The sequence below is a fragment of the Mandrillus leucophaeus genome, unplaced genomic scaffold (assembly GCF_000951045.1).
Source record: "Mandrillus leucophaeus isolate KB7577 unplaced genomic scaffold, Mleu.le_1.0 Scaffold69, whole genome shotgun sequence".
Classification (NCBI taxonomy): domain Eukaryota; kingdom Metazoa; phylum Chordata; class Mammalia; order Primates; family Cercopithecidae; genus Mandrillus; species Mandrillus leucophaeus.
The window spans coordinates 92,410-118,415 of record NW_012107474.1 but is presented as its reverse complement, the minus strand read 5'-3'; the positions used below and the strand labels follow the sequence as shown (position 1 = coordinate 118,415).

At 57.1% G+C, this 26,006-nt stretch overlaps 2 protein-coding genes across 2 annotated transcripts in view; one reads left to right on the top strand and one right to left on the bottom strand.

Annotated features, from left to right (window-relative positions):
- Positions 1-3,991, top strand: part of COL18A1 (collagen, type XVIII, alpha 1) — a 70,726-nt gene extending 66,735 nt beyond the window's left edge. The window contains exons 37-40 of the mRNA XM_012002594.1: positions 866-1,111; positions 1,549-1,746; positions 2,467-2,582; positions 3,592-3,991. Coding sequence (XP_011857984.1) covers positions 866-1,111; positions 1,549-1,746; positions 2,467-2,582; positions 3,592-3,802 — 771 coding nt within the window. The 3' untranslated portion in view covers positions 3,803-3,991. The remainder of the gene's footprint in view (positions 1-865; positions 1,112-1,548; positions 1,747-2,466; positions 2,583-3,591) is intronic.
- Positions 3,992-6,858: 2,867 nt separating this feature from the next.
- Positions 6,859-26,006, bottom strand: part of SLC19A1 (solute carrier family 19 (folate transporter), member 1) — a 28,966-nt gene continuing 9,818 nt past the window's right edge. The window contains exons 4-7 of the mRNA XM_012002471.1: positions 21,374-22,133; positions 20,478-20,670; positions 16,307-16,448; positions 6,859-7,827 (exon numbers count right to left, since the gene is read on the bottom strand). Coding sequence (XP_011857861.1) covers positions 7,351-7,827; positions 16,307-16,448; positions 20,478-20,670; positions 21,374-22,133 — 1,572 coding nt within the window. The 3' untranslated portion in view covers positions 6,859-7,350. The remainder of the gene's footprint in view (positions 7,828-16,306; positions 16,449-20,477; positions 20,671-21,373; positions 22,134-26,006) is intronic.

Sequence of the window (26,006 nt, the reverse complement as noted above, 5' to 3'; positions counted from 1 at the left end):
TGGGTGGATGGATGGTGGACAGGTGGGTGAGTGGATGGGTGGGTGTATGGATGGTGCAAAGCTGGGTGAATATTTTTGTTTTCCTAAGTGTTGCGTCCAGCTGCTGTTGGCACCTCCTTGAGTACAGGTCATGACTCCTTAATTGGCTCAGGAGTGAAGCCTGATGTGGAGCAGTGTTGGGCTCTGCAACAGCTGGTCTCCTCACAGGGTTCAGCCCAGTCTGCTCTCACTCATTTGCCAATTCATTCATTCATTCATTCAGCCAGTCAATAGTCACGGCCCCTCCTGTGTGCCGGGTGGCCATGGATATTGCCCTGGGTAGCACACAACCGGGCCCTGTGGAGCGGACAGTGGGGACAGCAATGTGGACGCAGTGCAGGTGGATGGCAGCTGGGTCAGGAGGGGCTCAGGGCTGTGGGGAAAGGTACAGAATCAGGGGAATCGGACTGGGGTGCAGACCTGGGGGCTGGGATTTCTAGGGTGGAGGTCACCTCTGAGGGAGACAGAGCAAGGGCTCAGGGACATGAGAAGGTCGGAGGTCGCCACGCTGAGGTCAGGGGCCCTAAATTGGAGCCACAGCAAGGAGAGGGCAGGTCAGGGCACGTGGTCAGTGAGGGCCACGGCTTCTGTGCACGGCTGGGTCTGGGGGCCTGAGCAGAGGTGACCACGATCCAGCGCCACAGCAGGCAGGACTCCCCGCCCTTGCTCCTGCCCCCCAGCCCAGGGCAGCTCCAGGGTTGGCGGCACAGCGCCCTGCTTGCCAGCTTGCAGCGCAGCCCCTCACACAGCCCAGAGGAGGACACAGATGGAGGAGGGGCAAGCGGAGGGACCTCCTGCCGACAGGCCCTGCATTTCCCACCTGCAGGACAACGAAGTGGCTGCCTTGCAGCCCCCCGTGGTGCAGCTGCACGACAGCAACGCCTACCCCCGGCGGGAGTTCCCCCACCCCACCGCAAGGCCCTGGCGGGCAGACGACATCCTGGCCAGCCCCCCTCGCCTGCCCGAGCCCCAGCCCTACCCTGGAGCCCCGCACCACAGCTCCTACGTGCACCTGCGTCCGGCGCTCCCCACGAGCCCACCCGCCCACACCCACCGCGACTTCCAGCCCGTGGTGAGTGCCCCCCATAGTGGGCTTGGCTCCATCTAGCCCCTCGGCTCTCGGGGCAGCAGAAGAGGACCCAGCCCCTGCAGAGCTGCTGGGGGTCCCAGGCTTCGGCCATGGGTGGATGTCTGGTGGCTCAGCCTGGGACTTGCCCTCCGGTGGCCAAGCAGCGGTCATGAAAGTGCAGCCCCTATCACGTCCTTGAGGAACCGGCGTGTCTCCGCCTACAGAGGCAGCTGGGGGCACCCACGTGGCCTGGGGCTGCTCTGACCCGGCAGGGTATGGGGGCTGCTGCCTCGGCCCCTCAGTGTGTCGCTGGGCATTTCCCACTCAGCCTGCCTTGGCCGTACCTGTCCATACAGGTGCAGGGCCGCGGTGGGGCGCCCAGGGCCTGGGTGCAGGGCGCAGCAGGGGACACAGCCCGTGATGTGCCCCTCTCCCCACAGCTCCACCTGGTTGCGCTCAACAGCCCACTGCCAGGCGGCATGCGGGGCATCCGTGGGGCCGACTTCCAGTGCTTCCAGCAGGCACGGGCCGTGGGGCTGGTGGGCACCTTCCGTGCCTTCCTGTCCTCGCGGCTGCAGGACCTGTACAGCATCGTGCGCCGTGCCGACCGCGCAGCCGTGCCCATCGTCAACCTCAAGGTGGGTCAGTCCAGTCCTGAGGGCATGGGCTCCTCGGCCCCCACTTGACCTCTGGGGGAACTCCCAGCGGGGGGCTCCCCTCGAGGACCCCTGGAGGCCGCCATGGTGGACACTGCCACCCAGGCTGGTGACTTCAGGGCAGGCTCCGGATGGGTCACATCCCACGAGGCTCAGGTCAGGGCCTCTGCATCCCTGGGCGCTGCCGCCTCCCCCAGGGCATCCCATGAGGCCCCCAACGTGGTCCCCTGACCCCCACTCCCCCAGCAGTGCCTCTCAGAGGCTCCTGTGCTGCTGGCCCGAGTGTCCACACAGGTGACGGGCCTCACAAGCCTGGAATCAGGAACCGTCCCTTGGGCCTCCAGTGCCCCCCGGCCTGGTGGCCCCTCTGCCACAGCACCCCCCTCCATGTTGCTTTATTCTGTGGCTCCTTTTCGTGCACTGGGCTGTTTCTGGGTGCCCTGGGGAGGACCACATTCCCAGAAGCAACAGCAGAGTCGTCACAGACCCAGGGTCCAGGACTGGGAGCAGGCAGCTGCAGCCTGGCGCTCCCCACCCTCTTACAGCCTGGCGTGAAGGGACAGGGTCCCCTGCCTTAGCCGAGGCCTCTTGGAGTGTGCAGAGGCTGCCTGGCCAGGCCTGGCTTCCCTGCGCTCGTTCACCAGTGGGACGTGCCCAGGGCTGCAGAAGCCCCTCCACCCACACACACGGTTTCTCCTCCAGGATGAGCTGCTGTTTCCCAGCTGGGAGGCTTTGTTCGCAGGCTCTGAGGGTCCGCTGAAGCCCGGGGCACGCATCTTCTCCTTTGACGGCAAGGACGTCCTGAGGCACCCCACCTGGTAGGTTCCCAGTGCCGTGTGAGCAGCTCTGAGAGCCCCAGCCAGGGAAGGCGGACGGGCAGGTGGGCAGGCAGGAGGATGGATGGATGGATGGGCAGGCGTGTGCCCACTGCTCCTAAGAGCAGTTCCCCCTGAGCTTGGGGACAGATCTTACACATGCTCATTACTTAAAAATTATAAAATCCAAAAGAGCATTGAGAAAAATGAAAACTGCTCTGATAAGTAATCATTAGCATGTGTGTGTTTGAGAGGAATGTAGTTCTAAGAACGCCTTTAAGCGCCCCCGGCCCTCTGCCCATGGCACATAGACTCCACGTCTCCCAGGATGTCACCAAACCCGTGGTCAGCCATGTAGGCATCGCAGTGAGTTTATTCACCGAGAATAAACTCCTCAGAGGACAACACGGAGTCCGAGCACGTGTGCCCTTAAAATGTTGACAGAAATTTCCAGAGTGTCCAGAACGCTTCATCCCAAATGTCGCTGTGCCCTCCCCACATGAGCGCCCCGATTCTTGCAACACTCATGCTTTTAGGAGTGTTTCGGGGTGCCACACAGTGTGTCCCCAGCAGTGCCTGGCCATCTGCTGTAACGGAGATGCACCTGCCAAGGGTCTCTGACAAGAGCGCTGTGGGCGGGGCTGGGCCGGGCCACAGGGCAGGCCGGAAGCCAGGAGCCCAGGAGGCGGAGCTGCTTCCTAGCGAGGCAGCCACAGGAAGCCTTTGCTTAGCAGGCATGAGGGCCGGGTCCACCTAGCCAGGCCAAGCCCTGGGCCCTCTCCCCTCTGCTGTGGGTGTCTGGCAGAAGCAGCATGGGGTGCAGTCTGGGAGATATAGCTCCCTCCACAGGCAGCCAGCAGGGAGGCCACGTGGCCCTCCAGGTTGTGGGAGCCTCTGCAGCCCCGTTACCCCTGGGGCTGGCCTCCTGCCTCCACCTTTCCTGCCTGGGGGGTGGCCTCTGCCCTAAGCGGAGCAGGTCTGGGTGTGACTGACGGCCTGGCGCGTCTTACAGGCCCCAGAAGAGCGTGTGGCATGGCTCGGACCCCAGCGGGCGCAGGCTGACTGAGAGCTACTGCGAGACGTGGCGGACAGAGTCTCCCTCAGTCACAGGTCAGGCCTCCTCCCTGCTGGGGGGCAGGCTCCTGGGGCAGAATGCCGCAAGCTGCCACCACGCGTATATCGTCCTCTGCATCGAGAACAGCTTCATGACTGCCTCCAAGTAGCCGCCGCCTGGATGCGGATGGCCGGAGAGGACGGGCGGCTCGGAGGAAGCACCCACTGTGGGCAGGGAGCGGCCGGCCAGCCCCCGGCCCCAGGACCTGGCGGCCATACTTTCCTGTATAGTTCACGTGTCATGTAATCCTCAAGAAATAAAAGGAAGCCAAAGAGTGTATTTTTTTAAAAGTTTAAAATGGAAGCCTGCTGCTGACGTTCATCTGCCCCAGCTCTCCCGAGCTGTGAGCCCAGCTGGCGCGGCCTGGGTCAGGCAGGCTGCAGTATCATGCCCTGTGCAGCCTCTTTGCCTGAATCAGACCACGGCTTGATTTCTCCAGGATTTCCTCCTCTGGGAAGCTGTGCTCACCCCGGCAGGCGCCGACTTCATCTCCCACCTAGCACCTCCGTTCTGAGCCCAAAACCCAGACCTGGTAGCAGACGGGCCCCGTGAGGCAATGGGAGCTGAGGCCACACTCAGCACAGGGCCACCTGGGCTCTCCTCCAGGGTGTGCTTGCCCTGCGGTTGATGGGAGGGAGGCTCAGGTCCCTGGGGCTGGGGCAGCCCCTTCTGCTCAGGTCTGGGCTGTTCACAGCAACCCCAGCCGGGAGCAGGTTTCCAAGCTCAGAGGCCCACTGTGACCCCCGGCTCTGGCCTGTCCTCCAACACCACGCACAGGAGCCTGGGGCTGGCCTCCCAAATGACCCATGAGATACATCCAAAGCAGACAGCTCCACGCTGGCCAAGTCCAAGCTGGGAGATACGAGGGACCTGTGAGTTGGGGTCTGGCAGCCTCCCATCCAGGGCCCCCATCTCATGCCCCCGGCTGGGACTTGGCTCAGCCAGCACTTGTCCAGCTGAGTGCCAGGATGGAACAAGGCCACGTCGAAGAGGCTGAGGCTGGCACAGGACATGCAGCAGCCAGCGCACAGGGCAGTGGGGAAGAGCTGCCATCTGTGTACTGCCCATGGACAGGCTGGCTCCAGATGCAGGGCAGTCATCGGCTGTCTCCTAGGAAACCCACATCCTTACCCTCCTTGGGACTGAAGGGGACACCCGGGGTGCACACAGGCTGCCCTGCAGGCGAACAAAGCAGCCACGAGGTGCGACGAGGTCCTCTGTCGCAGCCACCCCTGAGATCTGGCAGCATCGACACCAGAGTCATTCGTTGTGTGGAGGGACAAGTGGACTCAGGGCAGTGCCAGGCTGACCACAGCACGCCAGCACATACCTGCCTCGGGACTGCGACGAAACCGGTGGGGCTGGTTCTATAACTGTGTGTGATGTGAAGCCAATTCAGACAGGTAAATAAAAGTGACCTTTTACACTGACTCTTGGTTTGCAAGAGCCTTCACTGTCACAGGAAGGACACAATTCTCCAAAAGGAGTCCTCAGGAGTCTTTTATCCCTGGACTGCCCCACTGGCAGAACCCGAGTGTGCACATGGAGTTACATGGGGGTATGCATGCATAGGCATACACAGGTGTGCAGTTATACACAGGTGTGCAGGAGCATCCATAGTGCACACAGGCACACAGGCCTGCACAGGTGTGTGGACACACACCAACACTCTCAAGTCTCTCCTCACAGCAGCACCTGGCTTGCTCCCGGGAGCACCACATCCTGACAGCCATCCCTGTCCTGGTGGCCAGGTGAGTGCAGGACTCAGAGGCAGGCAGGCGGTGCGTGCAGTGAGCAGGATGCGGAGGGAGCAAGCCCTTGGGTGGGGGAGGCACTGGGGGGAGGGTTCTGATGACAGCGTGGGCCTCCCCAGTGACGCTCTGGCCCATGGCACCTCCACCCATCACATCCTGCTAGATCTACGAGCCCAGGAAATGGCTGGTGCAGACCCTTCCCAGCAGGGTCCCCAGGGTGGCCGTGACAGGGCCCCTGGATGCGCCCAGGACCACGGCCCTGTCTGACCAGCACCATCCGCTGACTCGGGCCATCTTCCACGTGCAGCCTCTGCTTCAACCCAGGGTACCCCAAGACGCCTGCTCCCCTGAGCCACCTCGGGAGACCCCAGGGTCCAGCAGCTCCAGCGGCCCCTCCCCAGCCAGAGATTCTGTCCCCAGCTCTCTGTGCGGAGCTGGTGAGCGGCCAGCCATTCACCCAGGGCCGCTGAGATGTGGCAGAGGCCCTGCAGGATATGGCCATTGACTAGGGTTGTAGGGGGGCTCAGCCCATGGGCACCAAGGCCCTGAGTGGGGAGAAGGCTGGGATGCCTCTTCTGGCTTCCTCACTGACTGCCGACCCTCAACCCCCAGGCCAGGCCGGCCCAGAATCAGACGCCCTGTGCACACTCACGTAACAAGTATGTTTGATGTATGTGGGAAGAGCGTTCACATCACATCAGATGGTCCGGCACCTGTGGGAAAGGCACTAGCGCTCCTTACACCCCCAGGCCGCTGGGACATACTTCCCCAGCGCCCCCCACGAAGGCAGCTCCCCCACGGCTCCCCAGCCCAGGCAAGCCCCGCACACACCAAGGCCAGCACGTCTGCAGTGATCGGGACCAGTCCTCTCCGGGCTGGCATGAGCGTGGGAGCAGCTGAGGACCTGCAGGTCAGGATGGACACACTTCAGAAGGACAGACAGGACCATGGAGGGCTGCCCTTAGGGTGGGGGAGAGGAACCAGTTCCGAGGACCAGAGCCGCTGACCCCCTCTGATGAGGATGCGTCTGCCGCCAACCTGAGATGGCTTTTCCACAGAGACAGAGAAGCCACGTGCAGTTCTTCATTCTATGTCAGTTTAAAAAAAAAAAAAGGGCCAGGCACGGTGGCTCACGCCTGTAATCCCAGCACTTTGGGAGGTCGAGGCGGGCAGATCACGAGGTCAGGAGATCGAGACCATCCTGGCTAACACGGTGAAACCCCGCCTCTACTAAAAATACAAAAAAAAATTAGCCAGGCGTGGCAGTGGGCGCCTGTAGTCCCAGCTACACGGGAGGCTGAAGCCGGAGAATGGCGTGAACCCGGGAGGTGGAGCTTGCAGTGAGCCAAGATCGCGCCACTGTACTCCAGCCTGGGCAACAGAGCGAGACTCTGTCTCAAAAGAGAGAAAAAAAAAAAGCAGAGCATCTTCCAAAACGCAAGAGCACCGAGGATGACCAGCAATGTCACAGCTCAGCTATGCCCAGGGGCCTAGGCTCCCACCCTGCCCTAGAGGGCTCAGAACTCCTGTGTGGCCAGTGTCCCCTGAGCTGGTATCTTAAGACCACTTCACCAGCCCAGAGGGGCACAGAGGATTTGTCTCAAGCCCCGCAAGGGGCATGAGCCAGTGAGGCCGGGTGGACACAGGAGCCCACCACCCACCTCTTACAGCAACCAAAGCCTGCGGGGCACAGCGCAGGGACAGCATGGCCAGGCAGCTTCCCTGAGTGTCGCCAGCAGGCTGTGGCCACCGCTAGAGTGCAGCACAGGGTGGGGGGAATCCCAGGGGACCTGCCAGCAGGATAAGCAGAGGCCTCTGTGGCTAAGGCAAGTGACCTTCGAGGCAGGGGTCACAGGGACGTACCGAGGGTCACCTGCAAAGTTACCACAGAGGCCCCCGAGAGTCACTGGTTCACATTCTGAACACTGTCACTTGGATGACGCTGCAAACCCAGCCTGCTGACACCAGGAGGATGGACAGCCGGCTGGGGACAGGTCTCATCTGCAGCGTCACGGCCTGAGGCTTGGGCGGAGCACGGAGTGCAGGCAGAACGGGCTGTCACTGGGCTCAGGAATCCAGCTGCCTGCAGGGCCGGGGCTGGGGCTGGGTCGCTCTGTCTCTGCTCCAGGGAGGCTGGCCCCAAAGTCCCCAGGCCATCTTCTGGGGAGAGCGGCAGGCTCTGGGCTGGCTGCAGGCCTCCAAGGCCCTTGTCCTGCATACTCAGCACCTGTGCTGCCTTCTCCTCCACGGGACTCCTCAGGTCCTGGGCCGGGGGCAGCGGCTGGTGGTGGCCCCGCTGGCAGTGCCGCAGGCCATCCAGCATGGCCCCCAAGAAGTAGATGATGGACAGGATCAGGAAGTACACACAGTATAACTGGAACTGGAAAGAGAGGCAGGTGAGGCAGGTGAGGCAGGTGAGGCGGGTGGGGAGGGCCCGGCTGGGATGATGGCACCCTACACACCAATGCCTGCTCCCAGGCTCACCCTCCTCCAGCTCAGAGGCTGACCCTGAACATGGCACAGCAGCCAGAGGCCAGCCCCAGGAGCAGGTGCCACAGTGCTCACCACAGCCCCCCTTCCCGCCACGGCCTGGCACAGGCCTTAAGAGGGGCTCCCACCATTTCCCAAGAACCCCTCAGAACCTGGCAGGTGGCCTGGCTCTGCATGGCCTGCAGTGTCTGCTCCTGAGGCCCCTGCTTGGTGCTGCTTGCTGCCCGTCCATGGTGCTGAGACAACAAGAGAATGCCCATGAGGGCCAGAATGTCCCGCCTGGCAGATCAGGCTGAGGACAGCCACAGCGGGTGACAGGGAGCTACTCCCCAGGGCTTCACGCCCAGAGTGACCCCTCAGCAGCCTGCACACGAAGCCCGTCTCCACCTCAGCAGTGGAAGCTGTGCTACAATGACCAGAAGGAGCGGCACCAGCAGTGGCCACATCTCTCCTGATTCTCACAGCTGCCAGGGGCAGGAGGGACTGGAGATGTCCCTGGGACACCAGGGAGGGACCTGATCATTCCCAGAGGTGCAGAGGGTTCAGGAGGCTGCAGTGCTTTCAGGACATCTGTGGGCAGAGCCCAGTGAGTCCCGCACAAGACCCCTGAAGCCCCCGCTCCACGCCCGCAGGCCAGAATCCCTGCAGCCCGTCGGCACCGGCACCCTTCCAGGAAAACTGCTTTTAAAGCAAACTCAGGAAGATGGGGCTGGCACACTTCTCCCTGTTCTTCTCCTACCCAAGACACTGAGATAAACACCTGGGAAGATTCTGAAAGCGGGAGCGAGGCAGGCAGACCGGCCGGGCCCGTGGGGTCTGGGGAGCTGTGCCATGCAGAGCTCCCTGGGGCCTTTTCTTTTCGCCTCAGATATTTTGAAACTGAAGAAGGCAGCAGGCTGGAAATGCCAACAGATGCAGAAAAAAGAGCCCATGAAAGCAGCTCTCTCTGGCCTAAGACCCAGGGAAGGGGCAGCCCAACATGAGGAAAGACCTTTTGACAGGAATCGCCCTGCTCCCCGCAGACACCAGACCTCGGCTCCACCCACCACGTCAGCAAGGACCCCTCACCCTCCCCAGCCTGTAACAAGGACCCCCAAGTCCCCTGCAGGGTAGTGTCAGACACCACCAGTGGGCACTACAGCTTTCACTCCCACTGGCTGGTAAAGACGCCCACCCTCACCCACAGGAGTCAGCGGAGACCACAGGGAAGCCTAGACTGTCACCCCGAAGCCCCATGGGGTCAGCGAAGACCATGTGGGGAGCGTGGCCTCTTATCCTCGCCCAGTAGTAAGAGGGTGCCCATCCCCCTCCATGCTGGGAGGTATCTGAGGGGGTCAAGCAGGGAGTCCAGACTTTCACCCAACCCAGGAATAATGAGAATGTCCCAACCCTAGGGGCATCAAGGGGACCACAAGGGGAGCTGGATTCCCATCCCTGCCTGGCAACAAGAAGGAGCCCCCACCCAGCCACCCACCCTCGCTCAGGTGTCACGAAGGCTGAGTGGGAGCCTGGACTTCCACCCCTCCTCCCTGTAGCGAGGTGCACACCCCACTTGACCTGCTGGAGCTGCGTCAGCCACGACAGGATGCTGAAATTACATCATACCCAAAATGCTTGCATCTCACTAAAAAGTCCCTTGGCACACTAAGCCACAGAGATCTCAACCTGAAAAACAATTAATAGACACCAACACTAAGACAACAGGAATGGTAGAATTCGCTGAGAAAGATCTTAAAGCAGCCACCATAAAAATGCTTCAGTGAACAATAACAAACATGCTGGAAACAAATGAAAAAACACAGTCTCAGCAAAGAAATGGGAGAAATAAAAAAAATTTAGAACTGAAAAGTACAATAACCAAAATTTTAAAACTTAATGAATCATCTCAACAAAATAGAAGAGGCAGAGAAATGATCAGTGAACTGGAGGTAGAACAATATAAATTATCCAACCTGAACAAAAGAAAAAATGGACTGAAAACAAAATGAACGAAGTCTCATTCCTTGTGGGGTTTCATAACATGAACCTAACATTTGTGACACGGGGGTTCTAGAAAAAGAGGAGAAAAGGAGTGGGGTTCAAAGAGCACTTTAGGAAATAATGGCTGAAAAATTCCCAAATTTGGTGAGACGTACACTGCAGATTCATGAAGCTGAGCAAACCCCAAACAGAAAACCCAAACAAAATCACACCAACACATACCATATTCAAACTTCTATAAGCTAACGATAAAAATAAATTAAAAAATCTTGGTAGTGGCCAGAGAAAAATGACCCTTCATGGACAAGCAATTTGAATAACACTAATTTCTCATCAAAAATCCTGAAAGCTATGAGGAAGGGGCACCACATTTCTCACAGGCTGAAAAAAAGAACAGTCTACCCAACATCCTATATCCTGTGAAAACATCCTTCAAGAATAAAAGAGCAATCAAGACACTGTCAGATGAAGAAAAACTAAGAGAAGAAATTCATAACCAGCAGATCTATCTAAAATAATGGCAAAAAAAAAACAAAAAACAAAAAACAAGTTCTCTAAACAGAAAGGAAATTACTAAAGAAGGAAAGAATCTTGAAATAACAGGAAAGAGGAAATACCATAGTAGGCAACATTATGGGTAAATAAAACAGACTTTCCTTCTTGAGTTTTCTAAAATATGTTTGATGATTAATGCAAAAAATTACAATATTTTCTTATGTAGCACTAAAGGTATGTAGAGAACATATTTAAGGTAATTGTACTGTAAGCGGGAGATGATAAAGTGACATAAAGGCAGGCAAAGTTTCTATACTTCACTCAAACTAGTAATGTAATACATAAAGCAACCAAAAAAGCTATACTAAGTACATTCAAAAACACAATAGATAAACCAAACAAAATTCTAAAGGATGTACAAGTAACCCACTGGAAGCTGAAAAAATGTAAACAGAAACTAAAAACAGAGAATAAATGAAAAATTAAAAACGAAATGGCAGACTTAAGCCCTAATATACAAATTATCACATTAAATATAAATGGTCTAAATACACCAACTGTAAGACAGAGATTAGCAAAGTAGATTTTAAAACATGACTCAACCACGTGCTGTCTACAAGAAGCTCACTTCAAATATACCAAGATAGGAAGGCTGAAAGTAAAACGATGGAAAAAGATGTATCATGCAAACATTAATCAAAGGAAAGCAGGGGTGGCTATATTAATGTCACGTAAAGTAAACTTCCGAGCAAAAAAAAAAAAAAGACCAGAGACAGAGAAGGACATAATATAATCCACTATTACACAATTGACAAGAAGGTCAGTCCACTAAGACAAATTTCAATCCCAAACGCGTATGCAACAAACAAAAGAGCTACCAATATGTGAAGCAAAAACATGACAGAACTGAAAGGAGAAATAGATCCACAATTATACTTAGGGGTATCCACAATACCCCCTCTCAATAATAATAAAACTAGACAGAAAATCCACAAGAACTGAGAGGAAATCAATACCATCAGCCAACAGCATCCGATCAGCATTTACAGAACACTCCACCCGAAAGCAGGATATACATTCTTTCAAGTGTCCACAGTATATCAAAACGGATAACATTCTGGGTCATAAGACAAATCTTAACAAATTTATAAGGACTGAAATAATTATAGAATGTGTTTTCTGATCACAATATAATCAAAAAAGAAATTAATAACATAACAGGAAAATCTCAAAACACTTGGAAATTAAACAAAAGTTGAGATAATGATGCATCAAAAAACACACTGAACTGAATGAAAATGAAAACATAGCCTATTAAGATTTGTGGGATGCAACTAAAGCAGTACTGAGTGGGGACATTTATAGCATTAGATGCATAAATTAGAAAAGAGGAAAGTCTCAAATCAATAGCTCACCTCCAGAACCTAGAAAAAGAACAGCAAAATAAATCTAAAGTAAGCAGAAATAAGGAATTAATAAAGTTGCAGCCAGTGCACTAAGAAAAAGAAATAAAAGATATACAGATCAGAAAGGAAGAAATTTTTGCAGATGACATAATTATCTACATAGAAAATCTCAAGGAATTTAAAAAACAAAGACCAAAAAACAGAAAAGCCTCCTAGAACTAATAAGTCAGCTCAGCAAAATTGCAGTATACAAGATAAACACACAAATATCAACTATATTTCTATACACTAGCAATGAACACGTATACACTATTGGGTTCACTATTGGGTTCACTATTGTGAACCCATCCCCCAATTCATATGTTGAAGTCCTAACCCGCAATGTCACTGCATTTGAAGATAGGGCCTTTCAAAAGGTAATTACAGTTAAATGAGGTCATAAGGATGGCGTCTTACTCCAACCTGACTGGGTGTCCTTATAAGAAGACAGACACTAGCCAGGCATGGTGGCTCACGCCTGTAATCCCAGCACTTTGGGAGGCCGAGGCGGGCAGATCACCTGAGGTCTGGAGTGTGAGACCAGCCTGGCCAACATGGAGAAACCCCAGTCTCCACTAAAAACACAAAGTTAGCCAGGCATGGTGGCACATGCCTGTAATCCCAGCTACTCGGGAGGCTGAGGAAGAATTGCTTGAACCCGGGAGAAGGAGGCTACGATCAGCCAAGATCACACCATTGCACGCTAGCCTGGGCAACAAGAGGGAAACTCCATCTCAAAAAAAAAAAAAAAAACCAGATACCAGGGAGGACCACACACAGAAAAAAAGACCATATGAAGACAAAGGGAGAAAATGCCATCTGCAAGCCAAGAAGAGAGGCATCAGGAGAAACCAACCTGCCAACACCTTAATCTCAGACTTCCAGCCTCCAGAACTGTGAGAGAATATATTTCTGCTGTTTGTCGGCCAGTTTGTGATATTTGGCTATGGCAACCCAAACAGACTAATGCAGATAACAAATTTCAAGATACGGTTTGATTTACTTTAAAAAAAGCATAAACTAAAACATGCACAGTACTCATATGCTGAAAACTACAAAATGCTGAAGGAAATCAAAGATCTAAATAATTGGAAAGATATGCCATGTTCATGGATTGGAAAACAACACAGTCAACATGTCAGTTCTCCCAATTTGATATACTGGCTTAATTGCAATTCCCAACAAAATCTGAGCAAGAATATTTGTAGATATAGACAAGATTACTCTAAAATGTATATGGAAAGGCAAAGAAACTATAATAGTCAAAACAATTTTGAATAAAAAGAAGTTGGAGGAATCAGTCCATCCAATTTCAAAACTTGCTAGAAAGCTTCATAACCAAGATGGTGAGACATTGGTACAACGGGAAACACATAGTTCAATGGAACAGGATAAAGAGCCCAGAAGCAGGCTCACATAAATAGGCCCAACTTTTGACAAAGGTACAAAAGTAATTCAATGGGGAGAGCTAAGTCTTTTCAACAAATGATGCTGGAATAAATGGATACACAGGCCAAAAAAAGTGACCTCAACCTAAACTTCACATCTTATACAAAAATTAACTCAAAGCTGATCAGAGACTTAAATGTAAAAACACAAAACTTTAAAAAAGAAATTTAAGGAAAATCTTCTGAATTTAGGGCTAGGCAAAGAGTTTCCATAAAAGGAAAAACTGTTAAATCAGACCTCATGGGAGTTAAAAAATACTTGTTCTGTAAAAGACCATGTTAAGTAGATGAAACAACAAGCTACAGAGTTGAAAAAAACGGCAAACTGTATATATCCAACAAAGGACTAAAATCTGGAGTACACAAACAATGCTTAAAACTCAAGAGTATAAAAATGAACAATCCGGCCGGGCACGGTGGCTCAAGCCTGTAATCCCAGCACTTTGGGAGGCTGAGACGGGCGGATCACGAGGTCAGGAGATCGAGACCATCCTGGCTAACACGGTGAAACCCCGTCCTGTCTCTTATACACATCTAGATGTGTATAAGAGACAGATGCATGACTGTGTTTACAGAACACTCCTGAAATGACAAACTTATACAAGTGGAGAAGAGGGTAGTGGTTGCCAGGGGTTAAAGAGGAGGTGAGGCTTGGGAGCAGGGTGGGCCGTGACTGTAAAGAGCGGCGTGAGGGATCCCTGTGGGGACAGAATGTTCTGGATCCCGACTGTCACCATGCTGGTTGTGATGTGCTGCAGAACTGTAAGATGTGACCACTGCGAAAACTGGGTATGGGGTACATGGATCTCCCTGTATTATTTATTAAACAGCATGTGAATATAAGATTACCCAAATATAAAGCTTAATTTAAAAAGCAGGCAAACCCAGGCAAGCTCCAGGCCTGTCTGCCCCGCCATGCTCCAACACGGCTCCCACCCGTCTCCAGACTCTACCCGCAACCAAGTCTGAACTCCTCTAGCTGTTCTCCCCATGCTGGAGGAGCGAGAGTGGACACTTGGCACCCAGTAACAGGCAGGGGGCCAAGATGAGCCGGCACCACCTCCTCTAGACCCAACAGGATGTCTAGCCATGAGCAAAATGCCCCACTAGTTACTTTTTAACCTGGAAATCAAACCAGCTCGAGAAAAGTCCGTGTGCTTTTTCTCCATGTGACAAGAGGCAGCCACAGGCCAGAACCTGCCTCCACCTCCCCGTAGCCATCTCCCCACGGCCTCCACGGCCACACCAGGACAAGGACCAGCTGAGGAAGGGAAAGGGCTTCCTCGTGAGCAGCCCTCTCGGGAAGAACTGCACCACCCCCTGCACCAAGCCCCCATGGGCCCTTAGAAGTCCACTGTGAGGGGTCCCCTCCACAGGGCAGCTGCAGGGGAGCACACGCACAGGGTCCCTAAAGGGCCCTCAGGCATCTGTCCCTCCAGCTGCCAGGGGCTGAACAAGAGGCAGTCACAGAGGGATGTAGGTGGGGGGTGGCACAGTAGTCAGAAGCAGTCAGCACCCAGAGGCAGGTCAAAAGCCAGGCCCAGCCTGGCGGGAGCCACGCAGGGCCCTTGGAGTCTCCCTGGGACAGGCCCTCCCTGCCCATACACGCTGGCAGCCACCGCTGTCTGGGGACAGAGGTAACTAGGGGCTCCAAGAATGGGGAGGACTTCCTACGGGGTGCTGGAGCCCCTCCAAGGCCAGCTGGACTACTGCCAGCGACCCCCCCGGGGCCATGCATTCAACAGAAGCCTTCTGGGCCCCCTTTCTGTAGACCTGAGACCAGCCCGGCCACCAGGAGGCTGTGTCCACCCTGGACGCATTCACCCCCGGGCCTCAGAGGGTCACCGCCCTGAGCATTCACCCCCGGGCCTCAGAGGGTCACCGCCCTGAGTGTTCACCCCCACCCATCGGAGGGTCACTGCCCTGAGCGTTCACACCCCACCCATCGGAGGGTCACTGCCCCGAGTGTTCACCCCCGGGCCTCAGAGGGTCACCACCCTGAGTGTTCACTCCCGGGCCTCAGAGGGTCACCACCCTGAGTGTTCACCCCCACCCATCGGAGGGTCACCGCCCCGAGTGTTCACACCTGGGTCAGGGGCATTGCACCCGGAGGGCTCTGTGGAACGGGGCCACGTCGCCTGCCAGTGTGGACTGGCCCTAATGACACTCTTGGGCTGAAGGATGCATTTCGATGAGTGAGCAACAGCCACCCTCACCTAACAGGCATTCGCAAGCTGAAGGGGATGCCTGCTGTTGCCCAGGCCTCATCCTGAGCTCCAGAGTCACCGAGGCTGAACAGACGCGGCACCCTCAGAGGATCAGGGCCAGCCCTGACAGTCCTCCTGCCCAGTGAGACCTGGGCCGTAGGTGGACAAAGCCCTTGTCCCACCCGCCAAGCGCATCTGTCTAGCTGCAGGCTGGGGCGGGGCAGTCCTGAGGAGCCCGGGAGGACCTCTCACACCACGCCCACCATGGCTGTGTCCAGCTCACTTGGAGACCCAGCCTTGGCTGGGACCCTCAGGAGTTAAATGTGTGTCTTTCAGCTCCTCTTAGAAGCAGCAAAGGCCCGCCAGAGGTGGGGAAGGGGAGGGCACCCGCAGAAGCCTGTATGCCAACGCTGCTGAGTGGCTCTGCTCAGCTCTCCTTCCTGAAGAGAACAAAGCTCACGTGGCCTCTAGCCAGGGCTCAAGGACACCCAGTTCCGGCAGCCACAGGCCGAGAACAGAGACAAGGACAGGTCCGCCTTGGCGAGCAGAGGCTCAGTCGCTTCCAACAAGGCCCAGGGCCTGACGGAGGCTCCCACCCACAACAACTGAGCCCTGCTGGGGTCTCTCTCATTTCCTGCTCTCGCTGGCCTGGTGTGTCCCACCGGAAGCCCCCGGCGCACACTGTGTGCCACCGGCCCACAGTGGATTCCACATCAGGAGGGCACCAGGAGGCCTTGGCAATGTCCCCACAAGGAGCTTCCCTCCCCAAGGATGCAGGCCTGAAATGGGCTCACCTGCTTGCGGACTGCGAGGCCCAGGCCCCGCACGTCCGAGACAATGAAGGTGATGATGGTCTTGACAACGGTGGCAAAGAACGTGTTGACCCCGAAGACCAGGGCACAGAGCTCTTTAGACAGAGAAGATGCGATCTGAAAGCTGAACAGGAAGAGCGGGCAGATCAGGCGCTGCTGGGAGAACGAGAAGCAGCAACAGCGAAAAGCCTGCAGCCCGGCTCCCACCAGCCCATGACTCGCCTGGCAGCCATGAGGTCCCAGGGCACGCATAAGCCCCCCATCAGGCCCCCATCTCTCCCACACATGCCCGCCCCTCCCAGGCAGGAGCCAACACCCAGGCCACCCACCCTCGAGGGGCCATTCTGGTATGTGCTGCATCCCCCTGGCTCAGTACAGGGTGAGGGTCCCTTATCCAAAATGCCTGGGGCCAGAGGTTTTGGATTTTGGAATATTCACATATCCATAAGGAGATACCTTGAGGATGGAACCCAAGTCTAAACATGAAATTCATTTATGCTCATATACACGGTATACGTACAGTCAAAAGGTGATTTTATATAATACCTAACAGACATTTGCAAGCCAAAGGGGATGCTACTGCCCAGAGCCTCACCCTGAGTTCTGGAGTAATTCTGTGCATGAAGAAACTTTTGACCGTGTTCTGAGACTTGTCAAACAAGGTCAGGTGTGGGATTTTCCACTGCGTTGTCTTTTCAGAGCTCAAAAACTGTCAGATTTTGGAGTATTTCAAATTCTGGATTTTTTTTTGTTGTTGTTATTGTTATTTTTTAGATGGAGTCTCACTCTGTTGCCCAGGCGTGCAATGGCACAATCTCAGCTCACTGCAACCTCTGCCCCCTGGGTTCAAGCAATTCTCCCATCTCAGTCTTTCGAGTAGCTGGGATTACAGGCATGCGCCACAATGCCCAGCTAATTTTTGTATTTTTAGTAGAGACAGTTTCACCATGTTGGCCAGGCTGGTCTCGAGCTCCTGGCCTCAGGTGACCTGCCCACCTCGGCCTCCCAAAGTGCTGGGATCAAAGGCGTGAGCCACCGCACCCGGCCGAATTCTGGCTGTTTTGATTAGGGATGCTGAACCTGTACAATGGGTGTCACAAAACACAAACTCAACAAGATGCCTAGAAGGGCTCCCGTGAGCTCTGGGACGGACCAGGTCACAGGCATCTCAAAACGCTCGGAAAATCATCATCAAGAGAACCCCTGGGCACAGACAGAAAAGTCTGGAACGAAAGTCTTTCATGGTTAAATGTTCGATAAATTAGAAGAGCAGTGAAACCAGAGTTGGTGAGGGAGCAGCAGCTGGACAGAGCAGGCCCTGGAAATGAGCAGCAGCCGGGTAGGGGGGCCCTGAAGGTGAGTGGCAGCTGGGTGGGAGGTGGGTGGGCCTGGAGGCAGAGTAGGCCTTGAGGTGAATGGCAGCCAGATACAGTGGGCCCTGGAGGTGAGTGGCAGCCGGTTAGGGTGGGCCCTGGAGGTGAGTGGCAGCCAGGCAGGGCAGGCCCTGGAGGTGAGTGGCAGCCGGTTACCGCGAGCCCTGGAAGTGGGCAGTGGCATGCACATGTCCAGGAATGAAGGCACCATATTCCTGACATGGAGAGGTGACATACAAGGCTTCTGGTGCTCTGCAGAGAAACTAGTCTTCAGATGCAGTTCCAATTAAAATCCGCAAAGTGCTTTAAAAAAAAAAAAGAAAAGAAAAGAACTGGACAAAAAAATATCCTAAAGTTCACCTGAAGAAAAAATAAACAAAAATGCCAGAAACTCTTTAGAGAAGGACAGAGGTGTCTGTGCTGCCAGGCACTGGAGATGGGGGGACAGCGGGGACAGTGCAGATAGGGGGGCGGGCAGGCGGGTGGCAGTGAGGACGAGAAGCACACAGAGGTCCCGGTGAGCAGGTCAGCAGGACAAAGGGCAGATGAACAGCAGGGAAAACCCAGCACAAACGAGCTTCTGGACGCTGCGCTGGGTAGGCCAGCCCCCAGGGTGCTTCCAAGGACACTGAGAAACACTGGGAGTTGAATTAAAGGCAAACGAGTGTGGGGCATGATGGGGGCACAGGTGATTGAGAATACATGATACAGATGAGCGCTCCCCAGCTCAGGAGAGAGGAAAGTGAGTCCCAACACAGTCAGGAGACACACAGGGGCCACTCAGTCCACAGCAGGCCGGCCAGCCCCGCTCTTGTGAAGGAAAGGCTGGGAGCCCAGCTGGTCCATCAGAGGCTCAGGGAGGGTGGGAAGGCCGCTCCATCATCCTGATGGGGAGAAAGCCCGCATGCCAGCCTGCAGGGTACCTGCAATATCGACAGAAACCTTTCAAAAGCACAGACTCTCCAACCTGGCCATTCCCCTTCCAGGAATCCACCTGAGGGCCATTATTAGAATTTGGATAGAAAAATGTAGGTAGAAGGGCATTCATCTCAGCGTTCTTCTGTTGTAAGAAAAATGGAAATGGTGACTTTGCCCACAGACTGGGGATGGGTTGTAAGGCCCACCACTCATGACCTGGAGTGACCACCTACGTCTGTGTCTGACATCAACTCAACACAGACAAGCAGAAAATGCTGGGATTCCCCGTAGCAAATGGCGGTTTTCTGCTTTGCACACTGCTGCACCGCGTTGGATTTTCTGCGATGGGCATCAATGACTTTGTAACTAAAACCTTTCAGGCATTGTCCCCCTGGATGCAGCAATGGGACAGCACATCAGCAGAGGCCCTGGCCCTTTCCACCGTGCTGGCAGGTCAGGGAGGGGGGCCTTCAGGAGCTGGGGGCAGCAAGAGCCCTGCGTGGGCCTCAGGGAGCATGGAGAGGGCGGCCACACAGGAGCAAAAGGGGCCCCAAGTATGGCAGGGGCAGGAGAGAAGGGTGGGCCGGGCTGCCCATGCCAGGAGACTGCTGCCTGCGTGTGGGGAGGACGGGGAAGTACGCGGCTGGGCACATCCAGGTAGAATGCTGCAGGGATGAGGCTACCAATGCAGAGGGCACAATGCAAGAGTCGGCAGGGCGCTCTCAGCTCAACAGGCTCGTGGCCAGCGTAAGCCTCAGGAGGACGACCCACAGAGGGAGGGAGACAGAGTTCGGAGGCCACCCTGGAGTGGAGGCCCAGGAAGGGGAGCTGGGGCCAAAGTCCTCCCACCTGGCAGGAAAGAGGGGGCAGGTCCAGGGAGGCAGGGGCGGGTGTGAGCACACAGGGTCAGTGTCTGAGTGTGTCAGTGTGTGTGGTCTGAGTATGTGGTAGGTGTGTCAATGTGTGGGTGTGTCCATGTGTGATATATCCATGTGTGAGTGTAGTGTTTGTCCATGTGTGCACGTGTGGTAAGAGTGTGTGGTGAGTGTCCATTGGTGAGTGTGTGGTATGTGTTCACGTGTGGTGGATGTGCATGTGTGAGCGTGTGGTGTTCATGTGTGTGGTGTGTCCGTGTGTGTGGTGTGTTCACGTGTGTGGTGCGTGTCAATGTGAGTGTGGTATGTGTTCATGTGTGGTGGGTGTCCGTATATGTGTGGTGTGTTCACGTGTGGTGTGTGTCCGTGTGTGTGTTCATGTGTGTGGTGCGTGTCCGTGTGTGGTGTGTTCGCGTGTGTGGTGCATGTCTGTGTGTGTGTGGTGTGTTCACGTGTGTGGTGTGTTCACGTGTGTGGTGTGTCCATATGTGTGTGGTGTGTTCATGTGTGTGGTGTGTGTCCATGTGAGAGTGTGGTGTGTCTGTATCGTGTGTCCATCTGTGAGCATGTGGTGTGTGTTCATGAGTGTGTGGTGTGTGTCCATGTGGGAGCGTGTGGTGTGTGTGTGTGTGTGTGTGTGGTGTGAGTGCCTGGTGTGAGTGTAAGCTGAGGATGAACTCACACAGGTGCATGCTCCCGCTCCTGCCTGGATGGGGCCTGGAGGATGGGGTTGGGAGCAGGGCAGCAAGCCCAGCAGGCTTCAGAGAGAAGCGCGGAGAGCCTGGGGTAGCAGCTGGATGGCACAGGCAGGGATGCCCCAGGTCCCAGGGAGAGACAAGCGGGGACCCTGGTCAGCTCCAGGTGGCTGGCGGGGCCAGCACTGGCACAGTCGCTGGGGCGCGACGGGAAGATGGGAGCACCTCGCAAAGCGCAGGGCATGATCCTGGTGCCTGCCCACCCCCGGCTCCCCACCCTTCTGGAACTCACGTGGCGATGGGCACGAGGAACTGGTAGGAGCCGCGGAACAGCACGAAGGCCGCATAGCACAGCCAGATGCTACTCGTGCGCGCCAGAAGGAAGACCAGCCCGGCCTGCGTGGCCGTGACGCCTGCGATGAGCAGCTTGGACCAGCGCACCCAGCGGATCTTCACGAAGCCGGCGGCGAAGGACGTGATGGCACCTGAGACGGGAAGGATGGGGCGTTGCAGCGGCCCTGGGGGGCCACGGGGCAGGGGGAGGTGGCAGGAGCCTCTGAGGGAAGGTATCCACGGGGCAGGGGGAGGTGGCAGGAGCCTGTGGGGCAGGGTAGCCACGGGGCAGGGGGAGGTGGCAGGAGCCTCTGAGGGAAGGTATCCACGGGGCAGGGGGAGGTGGCAGGAGCCTCCGGGGGAAGGATCCACAGGGCAGGGGAAGGCGGCGAGGAGCCTCCGGGAGAAGCATCCACCGGGCAGGGGGAGGTGGCAGGAGCCTCTGAGGGAAGGTATCCACGGGGCAGGGGGAGGTGGCAGGAGCCTCCGGGGGAAGGATCCACAGGGCAGGGGGAGGTGGCAGGAGCCTCTGAGGGAAGGTATCCACGGGGCAGGGGGAGGTGGCAGGAGCCTCCGGGGGAAGGATCCACAGGGCAGGGGAAGGCGGCGAGGAGCCTCCGGGAGAAGCATCCACCGGGCAGGGGGAGGTGGCAGGAGCCTCTGAGGGAAGGTATCCACGGGGCAGGGGGTGGGGAGGGGGAGCATCCGGGGGAAGGATCCACCGGGCAGGAGGAGGTGGCGAGGGGCCTCCGGGGGGAGCATCCACGGGGCAGGGGGAGGTGGCAGGAGCCTCCGGGGGAAGGATCCACGGGGCAGGGGGTGAACGGGGAGCCTCGGGGACCAGGGCGCGCGTACCCAGTAGCGTAGAGGCAGCATCGGCCGCGCCGTTGTAGACTCGTGCACTGTTGGTGGTGGGGTCCACCTCGTTCCACAGGATGTGCACGTAGTAGACCACCAGGTAGTAGCCGGCCGAGTTGAAGACCCACCACAGGGACCAAAGGCGGAGCTGCGGCCGCCGCAGGCTATCCCGCAGCTCCCGCAGCATCCGCGCCAGCACGGAGTCCCCGCAGGCCGCCCGCAGCGCGCGCCCCAGCTTCCCGCCCGGGCCGGCGTTCATGCGCTCCAGCTCCGAGGCCGAGGCTTCGCACCGCTCGCGGTCGTCGCGGTTGAAGAAGAGGCTGCGTTTGGGGCGCTTCAGGAAGAGGGCGAGGACCACACTGAAGGTGAGGAAGGCCAGCGAGATGTAGTTGAGCGTGGAGAAGGAGACTCGGCCCACGGTGACCAGCAGCTGGCCCAGCACGGAGCTGGTGAACACACCCAGCAGCACGGCAGCGCGCGAGTAGCCGGCCACACGCTGGTAGCGCGCGGGCCGCACGAGAGAGAAGATGTAGGAGGAGTAGGCGATGCGCGCGGCCATGGTGACACTGTAGAAGAACTCCATGAGCTGCATGTGTTCCACCGAGCGGCCCAGCAGCAGCAGCAGCCACACCGACACGAAGCTGAGCCCCTGCAGCAGCAGCACCGGCGTGTAGCGCAGGTAGTCGGTGAGCAGGAACACGGGCACCAGCACGGCCAGGTAGGAGTACGACAGCACCGGCGTGATCTTGTTGGTGACCTGCGGACAGGCGGGCGGGCGCCCCACTAGGCATTAGCAATGCTGGGGCTGCCGCGGACACAGCCCGCCCGAGGTCATGGCTGCTGACGGCTTCCTACCCCAACACTGCCTGGTGTGACCTCTCTCCCCAACATGCCCCTGTCCCATGTCCCATTGCATCGTCCTCTCTGAACAGGGACCTCTGGCTCCCGACCGTCCCAGGAGCCTGGGAGTGTTTGCCTGCAGAAAGCTGACAGTAGCCACAGAAGGAATCGTTATTAACAATCCTGTTCATCTAAGCTTCTCTAGTTTTATTTTTATTTTTTTCTGAGACAGTCTTGCTCTGTCGCCCAGGCTGGAGTGCAGTGGCACAATCTTAGCTCACTGCAACCTCCACCTCCCAGGTTCAAGCAATTCTCCTGCCTCAGCCTCCCGAGTTACAGCTGCGTACCACCACGTCTGGCTGATTTTTGTATTTTTAGTAGAGAAGGGATTTCACCATGTTGGACAGGCTGGTCTCGAACTCCTGACCTCAGGTGATCCGCCCACCTTGGCCTCCCAAAGTGCTGGGATTACAGGCGTGAGCCACCACACCCAGCCAGCTTCTCTATTTTTAATAGCATAAAAACATGGTTTTATTTCATCTTAAACAATATGGAAAACAGAGCTGTAACCCGTAACACATTCACACTAACACAAGGTCCTTCCATCCTTGCTGGAGAGAGACAAAAACAGAAGGCACAGAAAGGAAGAGCAAGATCAGGAACAGCAGGTTCGTGGGAGGGACTGTGGGGAACCCAGCAGGGGAAGAAAGACAGGAAAGGGAAGAAGGGGAAAGAGAGGGCGTGGGGAAGGGCAGAGGGCCCTGGGCTGCGCACTCCCATCTCACACTAGTCCCCAGAGCAAGGTCTTTAAGGCCAGGCTCCAACCCAGGGGCAGGGAGGGGGACAAGCACCCCTGCAGCCGTCCTGCACCCACCCAGGAGGGGGAGCACAGGCTGTCGGCCTGCCCACCCCCACCTCCTCCATCACATGTTATGTGGGAACCCAGCTCCACAGCCTTGGCCACTGAGCTGCCGGTGGACACTCCAGGCCTGGCCTCTGTGCCTGTGGGCTCAACACACATCCACCTTCCATGGGAACGTGGAGCTGGGCATGGGTCTGGGGGTGCTGCCTCCTACAGGACAAGGTCAGAGGGCACTGCCCCAGACTCTACTCCAGGCAGGCACCAAATGTCCCCAGCTGGCTTGGCAGGGGCCAGGGCTTCTGCAGGCACACTTGGGCTCACCTGGGCACAGTCCAGAGGAAGAGGCCCCACTCCCGTGAGGGCCAAGCCGCTTGCCTTGCCCCTCCCTGGGGACTGATGTGGGAGCCACCTTATGCTTGGAGCCTCCCCTGGGGCCCAGGTGCATTTTCAGCAGGTGGCCCTGCCCAGAGGCCCCACCAGACCCCACCTCAGATCTGCTGGAGGTTGGTACCAGGTGGGCCAGCAGGGCCCTGCTGGACTCCGGGCCTCCAGTAGGCCCCACCTGACTCAGGCCTGACCACCAGCAACCCCACAGCCCTACTCATGCTGCCCCAGGTGACCTCAGCCCCTGCCAGCCACACTGGAGAAGACCAAACCGTGGGTCAGCACAGGGGTGCGGCGCCGAGCCACGCCTCCTCCCCAGGGCCTCTCAGCCTCGTGTCTGGCACACCCAAGATGTGTGGCCCGATGTGCTCGGAGTCTGGCCACCGGCTACTGTGAACAGCTGGGGAATAGGACCCTGCAGCCAGGCCAGCATGCTGAGAAGCTTCCCAGGGGCTCAGGGGAAGGCTGCCCAGAGACCCCACCTCAGGGCACCCTGAGGTCGCACCCCGGAGCCTGCACCCTCATGGAGACCAAGCTGACCCAAAGGCTGTGGTCCCAGCAGCACCAGGCACCCAAGGTCCCTCCCGCACTCCATCCTGCTCAGGACATTCCTGGACACTCTTTGAGGGTAGGTCAGGCGCCAGGAGGCTGAGTGACCATGCCGGGTCACAGAGAGCCTCAGGGCGGCCATCTGCTTCTGCACTGTGTTTACAGCAATGTCCTGGGGACATCAAACAGCCCCATTTGACGGCCTGCTTGACTAGGGGAGGCTCCTCCTCAGGGCCAGCCCAGGGAACCCCTGCAGATTCCGAAAGAAGCGGCTCAGAGGCAGGGGCCCTCCTAGGACCTCAGGGACCCCTGACCCCCAGACACAGGAGGCCGCGCGGGGGCATGACCGCCCCAGCCCCTGGCCAGGGCACAGGTCCTGCCCACAGCCCAGAGTCAAAATGGTAGACAGGCAGCAAAGAGGCTCTCCCCAGAGCCCACGGCTCTCTGGAAAAGGGCACTGGGTGTCCTAGAAGCCTCACCCACCTCACGCTCCTCTTCCACCAGGAACCGGCTCTGCAGGCCGGGGCCTCATCCGGCACCTCCTGGTCTTAGTTGAGGGACTGAGTGCAGAGCTCCCCCTTGGCAGACCACGGGGTCCAAGTGGAGCCTGAACACTCCCCAACACCCACCCAGGGCCCTCCTGCTCCTCTCCCTGCACCTCCTCGATGGCCCCTACTCCCCCTTCCTCAGCCTTGGCAGGCAGACAGCAGGGAGGCTCTGCCCAGAGCTGTGACCTGCGACCCACTTACAAGGCTGCTGGGGGAGGGGCCCCCACAATGGTCCCAGCAGGGAGGTGTCATCTGTCAGGCGGCCACGGCTCTGACACGAGGACAGCCTCCCGCTGCCTGAGCCTGGCGTCGGCCCTGTTCTCCACAGGTCGTGGTTGGGGTCCAGGCTGCATAGGCAGAGTGCAGGGAGCTGCGCCCAAATCTACACCTGGACAGCCTCAGGGAGGCTTCTCTGAACAGGGAGGTGGGAAGGTGGGCAAGGCCCGAAGGCAGGCAGGACGTGAGGGCAGGGCCGGGCGTGGGGCAGCAGGACTGGATGCCAGAGAAGGGCACCCAACAGGGACCAGCTGGGGACGGGGCATGGGCCGCAGGTCAGGAAGGATGGCTATGCACAGGGTCCTGGGCCGGGGGTTTCCCTGGAGGAGGGTGGGGGCTGCAGCCCCCACCACACAGCACAGTTCCAGTGGGGTTCCAGGCAACTGCAACCCACCCAGGAGCACCTCACGGACTCGGCCGCGGAAAGCGCTCTCAGCTGCCACTCAAAGCAGAAACCTCAGAGGGAAATTTGGCCAAATTCAAAAACGACTCCAGAGAAACACCATATGTAACACACAGCCAGTCCGATCCCAAGGGCACGGGGTCCCCAGGAAGCAGAAGAGGGAACCAGGTCCAAGGAGGACAGCAACCGCAGGGATGCCAGGAAACACCAGCCCACGGAGAGAGAAATGGAGGCAGAGCAAATGTGAGCAAAGGAAAGCACGCTCCTCACCGCAGCCAGATGGCTGGCGCTCAGCAGCCCACCCGAGCTGGTGAGGGGAACACAGGCAGCCCGTGGCAGTCTGCGGAGGAAGCAGCATTTGTCCCAGGAGTGAGCTGGAAATGCCAGCCGGGGCCAGCTGGGTCAAGGCCCACCGCCTGAGGCTGCTGGCTCGTACTCTACCCGAAGCCATCAACAAGCAGTGGGAGAAGCCGGAATCCCCTGATCGCCTCCAGCAAAGCACCAGATAAGCACCTTGTAGTTCAACCCGGTAGGCGCAGCTTAAGAACACCCTTGAACCCACGTGGAACATCTCTTAAGTCAGACTGGCCAGGAGAGCAACGTGCGAAAGCTGGGTCACAAGACACCACTTACGCGAACTTCCTAGACACAAGCCCGGCGGCAACAGGGGCTGGCAAGTCCTGGCAGGCTGGGCCTCCCTTGCCCCCAAAGCTGCTCCCCGTCCACCTACCGGTGGCCGCCCCCGCACCTCGGCGCCCACGTGCCTGC